At 32.6% G+C, this 8,318-nt stretch overlaps 1 protein-coding gene across 1 annotated transcript; it reads left to right on the plus strand.

Moving 5' to 3' along the window:
• Positions 1-607: 607 nt before the first annotated feature.
• Positions 608-7,656, plus strand: LOC143542018 (low affinity sulfate transporter 3-like). The gene is made up of 12 exons (XM_077034692.1): positions 608-1,515; positions 1,584-1,632; positions 1,737-1,944; positions 2,160-2,334; positions 2,553-2,618; positions 4,421-4,651; positions 4,743-4,869; positions 4,999-5,285; positions 6,057-6,250; positions 6,498-6,577; positions 6,677-6,753; positions 7,198-7,656. The coding sequence occupies exons 1-12, from the start codon at positions 1,153-1,155 to the stop codon at positions 7,348-7,350; spliced, it is 2,010 nt and encodes a 669-aa protein (XP_076890807.1). The 5' UTR covers positions 608-1,152; the 3' UTR covers positions 7,351-7,656.
• Positions 7,657-8,318: the final 662 nt, after the last annotated feature.

The raw sequence follows: 8,318 nt of genomic DNA on the forward strand, positions 1-8,318 counted from the left end.
GAAATGCATAAAAGACCTTTTATACATTTAAATACTTTTTAGAGATTGGCACCGTCTTTGTAGTGGGTTCCTCCTATAGAAAGATAAAAGCGCTAGCCACTTCACTGCTCTGACTGTTTACCGCTCATAGCAAAGAACAGCTAAAAAACGCATCTTCTCTCCCTTCCATTCTCATACTCGTCTCACATAACCTGTTATTCAATGTTTATTTGTACAAAAACATCCATCCTTTCGCTCCTCAACATCATGCCTACCATCTTCCACATGAACTCAAAAACTTAACAATATGCCATATCATGGCTGCTACAAAAATTGTCTATTAGTTATGCTTATCCGATTTATAGATTAATTAACTATGTGTACGGTGTAAATTTAAAATAATTTGCTCCAAGATGCTCTATGATCATGTTGAGTCAAGGTTTTCTAGTCTCGATATTCCCAAGCCTAATGCGCTTTATAAACCATCCATTCATTTATGTGTTGTTTTGGTATCTTGTCCTATATATTGGAATCAACTTAAAAAGAATGGTTCGAATTAAAGCTAAATGAAACTATAAATTGTTTATAAAAGATTATATATGCAGCAACCTGACTACATGGTCCAAAAACCCAAAGTCATTCTGAAAAGACGAGCTTAATTCTCTTCCGATGTTTTTACACCTCCCCTTTTTCATCATAATATATACAATGTTCTTTTTCAGAAAAAGCCACTACTTTACACAAATTCTAATGGGACATATCCACCATAGGTGTATAGAGAAGCTTCACATCTGTTAGTTCAATGCATGTAGACAGCATTCGGTACCATATTCATATGTCACTATTCAAAAAGGCACACACACATTAACTCAGTGAAGCACTGTAGCAGCACTAACCTTAAGTGGGGTTTAGTGTTTTACTATTTGTGAAAATTACTAGCAACTAGTGTCTAGTTTTTAAACCTTATAAGTTCCAGCAAATCTTTGTTGTAAAGATTGAAAGGATATGAGAACAACATAAATGTAGGTTGTGTCCTTTATCATCTATAGCTGGATAATTTTCAAGTTTATATTCGTTCCTTAAACTGCATGTTTTGTTCCGTAGCATGAATATTTAAGTGAACATTTAAGTCTCACACCCGGGTTTCCCCAAACACTTCAAAGAAACAAAAGCATGGCTACATCACTGCCAACGTCTGATGTTTCCGCTGCTTCTGATCATGTCTTTAATGTTGAAAGACATGATGAGTTGCAGCTTAGTCCGGAGGATCGTAAGCGAATCACTGAGCGAACCAAATGGGTTCTTGATTCGCCTGATCCTCCAGGCTTTCGCCAAGAGATTATTGGCTCTATCAAAAATGCTGTTTGCTCTCAGAAAAACAACAAACCGAGTTCGTCACAACCTCCATTGGCTTGGGTTGTGACGTTTCTCCGTTCCATGTTTCCGATACTAAATTGGGCTAGGGATTACAAGGCTTCCATGTTCAAGGATGACTTGCTTTCAGGGCTTACACTTGCTAGCCTTTGCATACCCCAGGTACATTTCTTGAGCAAAAGGTACACTCATTTACACCATTTCTCTAATGGAATATTTAAACTATGCAGAGTATTGGGTATGCTGCTTTAGCCCAACTAAATCCTCAATATGGTCTATGTAAGTTTTGAATAATTTTCATTTTACTAATGTTGTGTTTTGTAGCAAGAATTCAGGCTCTTTTTCCTTTCTGAAATATGTGTTACATTATTTTACTTTCATAGACACTAGTGTTGTCCCTCCTCTAATATATACAACAATGGGGACTTCACGAGAGCTAGCCATCGGTCCGGTTGCTGTGGTTTCCCTGCTGATATCTGCCATGGTCTCTAAAGTAATAAATCCTGTTGTTGATCCTATATCATACACTAAGCTTGTGTTCACAGTCACCTTCTTCACCGGTACATTCCAAGCTCTTTTTGGATTGTTCAGGTAATATTTTATCTTCTTTGTATTCGGGTTTAAAAGCCGTAATACTTATCATTCGTTCAAGTTACAATTACATTTACATTGTGTATATGTTTAATTACACATATTAGTTTAACATTCTATTAAAACCAACTCAAATACATACATCACAATTTTGGAATTCTAGTGAGAATAATGGTATTATTCTTTTGATTAATTTGTGTCCTTTGACGTCATAGGCTGGGATTTCTTGTTGATTTTCTGTCGCAAGCGGCTATAGTAGGGTTCATGGCGGGTGCCGCAATTGTTATAGGTCTCCAACAGCTCAAGGGTTTGCTTGCCATAAGCCATTTCACAACAAAAACTGATATTGTTTCCGTGTTGATTGCTGTTGGTAAATCATTCCACACTTCAGTAAGTTTACATCTTTTCTTTTCTAGACATATCTACAATATATTTTCCCTTTTTTATTTTCAAATATATTAAATAAATATTCCAAACTCCCAAGATGTCGTTGTCAGGATGACAATAAAGGGCATTACTCCTACTTTTAACTTATGTACTTCATTTATTTAATATTTTCTTCCACTTATTGCATATTTTAACAGTTTTTTTTTTCTTCATTCTAACAGTGGTACCCTCAGAATTTCATCCTTGGCTGTTCATTTCTCATCTTCATCCTAATCACCAGAATTATTGTAAGTAACAAAATCAACTTTAATTCTATATACGTTGTATGTTACTAGTAGTAAACCAGCACGATGTTGCGACGACGACAATATATTCAAATAGATTTTTAGTAATTGTAGCATTTTAAACAAATGGTAAGATACGTTTTTGTTAAATGATCTGAATTCATGACATATACGCCGTTTTGATGCGAATCAAATTCGATGTATTTTTTTTAAATGATTCTAACTCATTATGCTCATAAAATGTTTTAACCAGAACCGAAATTGACAGATTTTTTAATAACCCGAACTCATTTTACGTATTACTCGTATTGACCTGAACAAAAATTTAAGCTTTTTTTATAATGACCTAAACCTATTTGACTTACATCCCTTTAAAACTCGAATGCGTTTTGATCTGTCAAAGTCCTCGTTGTTTGACCCGAAACAAAAATAATATTTTTTTAATGATTGAAACTCATTCTGCTGAGATTTTGACCACAAACAAAATTAATTTTGTTGTTTAAATACACGAAAACATTTTGCTTATAACATTTACATTGATATTTGGTAAATCTTATCTTCCATTAATACGTCGACAAAATAAACACATCATGATTGTATATTTGAAATTTATTAAAACTTTTTGTTTCAAATATATAAAAGAAAAATAAAGAAAATAGATGAATGTATGGATAAATTTAAGGGAATGGAAGGGTAATATTAATTAAATTTACAAAAGTTGAGTAGAGTTAAAAGGTTAAAGTAGTAATTATAATTTAGGTTTATAATTACATATTCAAGTTGCACTCTTATGTTTAATTGACTTGTACATTATAATAAACATATCAAAATGTAATAAAATTTGCATTAAAACGTCGACAAAATAACCACGTCGCATTGATAAGTTCAGGTTTTTTAAAACATAATATATTAAAAGATATTGAACATATAAAAATTTAAAATGAACTTATCAAATAAATAGGTAAATATAAGGGGGTTTATGTATAATTACTTTATATATTAACAAAATTATCTTGAAGTTGAAGAATTATATATGTAAATATCTCCTAAACTAAATATTCTTAACCGATATAAGATGCCAAAAATACTATATTTCTCATACAATTCCAAATTTTGTGCATTGTTAATTGTTACTTTTGCATCAATTGTTGTGCCTCTTAAATTTTAAGAGATATTTTTTATTCTCTTTAATGTAATTACAAATGAAATAAACGTGTTAATTGTGATAATCAAGTAGAGCAATTATATATATACAAGAAGAGTTTTTATGTAATTACATTATAGAGTAATTATGTAATTACTCTATGATGTAATTACATAAGTACTCTACTTGATTGTCTCAATTAGCACGTTATTTTCATTTGTGCGTTAACTTTCCTCTAACTGCATATATATTTATAGGTATATAAGTTACAGATATGTAAGTTATATAAATAAACGAACATTCAAGCGAAATAATTTCTTCATTTTTTTATTTTAGGAGATTTAAGTGAGAAAACAATAAATAATATATCATTTTCTTTTATTTTTAGTTTGTTTAAGATTGGAAAAATGAATTGGCCATTTTCTTTTATATGTTCTCGCAATACATGGTACTGTTCTACATAGATCCCTCCATATGTGTTTGTGTGTGTGTTAATTAGTTATTTTATTTTTTATCATCTTAAGACAAATACAATTTAAAATATGTAGGATTGAACAAGTTTAAAAGGATTTAAGATACCAACTGAAAAACTTACAAGATTTAATGATAAAGTTTTTAACTCATGGAAAATTTGTTAACTCACATGGAAAATACGTTCCAGGGAAAAAGGAACAGAAAGTTATTCTGGTTACCTGCGGTCGCTCCTCTGGTATCAGTGATTCTCTCAACTGCGATCGTCTACCTAACGAGAGCTGATCAACACGGAGTTAAAATAATCAAGCATGTCAAAGGAGGATTGAATCCAAGTTCAGTTAATGAGTTGCAGTTCAACAGTCCACACCTCAGAGAATCAGTCAAAATTGGGCTCGTTTGTGCAGTCATTGCTCTAACGGTTCGCCTAGCTCAATTATATGACCAAAAATTAAGATTCAGTTTTGGTTTTTTATTGAATTTTGACAGCAATATACATTTTTATTTTACAGGAAGCTGTTGCAGTTGGCAGGTCTTTTGCTACAGTCAAGGGGTATAATATGGATGGGAATAAAGAAATGATAGCTATGGGGTTTATGAATATTGCTGGCTCCATGTCTTCTTGCTATGTTGCCACAGGTACATTAATTAATTATTATTGCGAAACTGAACTGTGGCGTAACGGAAACATCCTAACTAACGGAAAAGGTAGAAAAGAAGGACAAAAATCAGTTAACTTATATGCTCTACTTCATTTCATTTGTTCAGGTTCATTTTCACGTACTGCTGTTAACTTTTTTGCTGGCTGTCAAACCGCGGTTTCTAATGTAGTCATGGCCATCACCGTGCTCATAATGCTACAATTTTTAACGGGGCTATTGTATTACACTCCTGTTGCTATACTATCCTCGATTATCTTATCTGCACTCCCGGGATTAATAAACTATACCGAAGCTTATAATATCTGGAAAGTTGACAAACTCGACTTCTTGGCTTGTGCCGGAGCTTTCTTTGGTGTGTTATTTGCTTCGGTAGAGATGGGTCTTATGGTTGCGGTAAGCATTCATTACCTTTAAGTACTAAGCTAATTTCTATATATTTGTTTACTTTCAAAATAATTGTTGTATCTAGATGTTCTTAATTAGACAACTAAAGATATATCGATACCATGATGGCATGATGAAGATGAACACATTGGTACTTAAGAAATAGTTTTCCGTTAATCGAAATTAAGAAAGAACTTGATCACATGTTCTTTCTGAATCATCATAAAATTTGTTCCTTCTTGTGATGGCAAGTGGCAATCATATAGATCTAAGTAATATACATGTTAAACATATATATAGTCACGGTTTCTAAGAAATTTTTTCTAAAAACTAAAAAAGTTCATAAACCAAGAAGTTTAGGGCCTTAATGAATGTGACAGTCCACTTATTAAATAGAGTGAATACTGAAAATGTAGTTGTTTCCATGACCATACATAAACCATAATATATTATCTTCTGATTGTTGGATGCATAAATCATAATCAATGGGAATAAATAGTGTAGCACTGTATCCAAATAGACCAAGGTCCCCAATGAACGATAAAAAGTAAACAGTTTCCAAGTTGACCTGGGTTCCATCATTCAATATGCATTCATCTTTTCAAAAGAAAATCAGTTATGGTGTTTATTGTTTAATCAATGCCTTCTACTGGAGTATGGTCAACTCAAATCCTTTTTCTTAAAAAAAAACAAATAGCTACTAATTAATATATATCAAGAGTAAAGATTCAATTTATATATTTGATTAATATTTAATAATTGTGTGTTTTTTAATGACAGGTTGCTGTTTCATTTGCTAAGATAATTCTCAACGCCCTACGTCCTCGTGTGCAAGAACTAGGGAGGCTTCCGGGAACAGATATCTTCTGTGAAGTTGATCAGTATCCTGTCGCGCAAGCAGTTCCAGGCGTTCTAATAATTCGACTCAATTCTGGCTTGCTTTGCTTTACAAATGCAAATCCCCTCAGAGACAGGTATATATTTGATTTATGTGAAAAAAAAAACTCATAGATTAATGCTATATGATTTTGAGAAAAGCAACTAATTTAATATCCTCATTCAACTCAATTTATTTTGCATACATACATATAAGCAAATAAACAGCTTCAATAATTAATCCCAAACACCCCTCAAATGAAATCATTTTAAAATGGAACGAGACAAGTTGTTTCTATAAGCAATCCTGATATCTGTTAGTACTAATCTTGGAATATCCTTTAGGATACTGAATTGGGTAGCCGAAGAGAACGGAAAAGAAGCAATAAAAAGACCAATCAATGGAATAATCCTTGACATGTCTAGTAAGTGAACTTCATCCATATTATATAACATTACTATATCTATGTTTCTTGATCAAAGCCTCCTGATTTGTTCATTGACTAATATTTCGGTAATTTTAGGTGTCACCAACATTGATTATGCCGGAACTCTAGCATTGGAAGAAATCAACAAGAAGTTGCTTTCAGGAGGCATCAAAGTAAGATTCTAATCACCAACTTCAACAATATTCTTTTACAGTGATTAAAGTGAGTTTATGTACCAAGCACAAGCCTTAATTAAGCCACTCCACTAATATTTACACAGTGAGTGATGCCTTAAAGAAAAATATAGGTGTTACTAACTTCAGTCACTATCGAATTAGATGCTTCACCTACAAATATAAAAGACTAGTTAAAGCTAACTACATACCCAAGAGAGATCATGAGGAGATGTTTGGACGTTTTGCCGCATTTTTATGAAAAAAAAAAAGCTTTAAATAACTCCAAATTTAGGATCATGTAATCACAACTTTTTAAAAGTATGATTAAAAATTTTAAAAAAATAATAATAGGAAACTTGTTTTCACCAAAGAAAATATATATATACATTTTCATTGTAAATTCTGGTGATATTTGGGATGACATTCTAACTATTGATGCAGTTAGCAATTGCCAGTCCAAGATGGCAAGTGATTCACAAGCTAAAGGTAGCAAAATTCGTAGATAAAGTTGGAAGAGACTGCATCTTCCTCACTGTTTGTGAAGCCGTCGATTCCTTTGTTGGTTCCAAGATCACTGGTCCTGGCAATTGTTGATCAACGCTTGTATCTATCCGGCTTCTAAAGAATGAGGCTGATCCCTAAACTCATCTAATATGTATGAATGGACTTCAATTATGTATAATATAATAGTTTGTGTTGTTTTCGCTTGATTGTTGAATAAATAAAACAAAACAATGGGTATCTTGAAGAGCCCCCCAAGTGTTCTTGATTATCATGAACCAGGTGCACTGTATTTCCCTTTTTGTGCAACATATAAAATAATATTATACAAAATGTAATGAAAAAGGCTTTGCCTACAGTTTGTATTTTTCCACTAGATTACATTATCTTTTTTTAGTGCCATAAAGTCATAGATTTGATTATTAGATAAACTCTAGCAGTATGGACATAATTATAGAGAAAGGGAACAAGCCATGCTTGGAAAACAAATCAATCAAGCCAAAGTTAATATTTCTGATTCTTTTGATTAAAAGTCCCCAATTCTATCGTTCTACAAAATATAGGACCGTTTGGAGCACCGCATCAATCAGTCTATCATTTGTCCCTTGAGTTTTATGCAGGAAAACAGCACACTATAAGGGAAAAAAGAAGTTAATCACCGACGCCACACTCATTGTTACGTTGTTAGCGACTTCTAACAGATAACCTAACCAAGAAAAGGAGACCAATACTTACGTATTAGATAGGAACTATCAAGCGTGTAGTCCGCATTTTGTTGTCTGCGTGAACATACTCTGATGGATTTTCTCTTGGTATTCTATCACCAACCTTAAGATTAGAATTCAGATGAAAATATTCTTGCACAGTATATTTGGATGTCTATAAGTGGGAACAAATTTTTGTCGCTAACTTTCGGATAATATTTTCCTTAACTTAGAGCATCCACAATGGTGGATGAGGAAATACAAACTGAACACGCCACATCAGATTTCCACTTATTCGCTTTCAAACACCAAAAACTCTTATTTTTCCTCCAACACTACATCTACTTTTTAACACCT

The sequence above is a fragment of the Bidens hawaiensis genome, unplaced genomic scaffold (genome assembly GCF_021521415.1).
Source record: "Bidens hawaiensis isolate Kalapana, Puna unplaced genomic scaffold, B.hawaiensis_p1.1 tig00012729_1, whole genome shotgun sequence".
NCBI lineage: Eukaryota > Viridiplantae > Streptophyta > Magnoliopsida > Asterales > Asteraceae > Bidens > Bidens hawaiensis.

Excerpts from the sequence above, each read along its gene's own strand:
- LOC143542018 (XM_077034692.1), top strand. The coding sequence starts at position 1,153 with ATGGCTACATCACTGCCAACGTCTGATGTTTCCGCTGCTTCTGATCAT. Across the intron at positions 4,652-4,742 it reads GTGCAGTCATTGCTCTAACG|GAAGCTGTTGCAGTTGGCAG; the intron begins GTTCGCCTAGCT and ends TTTATTTTACAG. Across the intron at positions 6,578-6,676 it reads AATAATCCTTGACATGTCTA|GTGTCACCAACATTGATTAT; the intron begins GTAAGTGAACTT and ends CGGTAATTTTAG.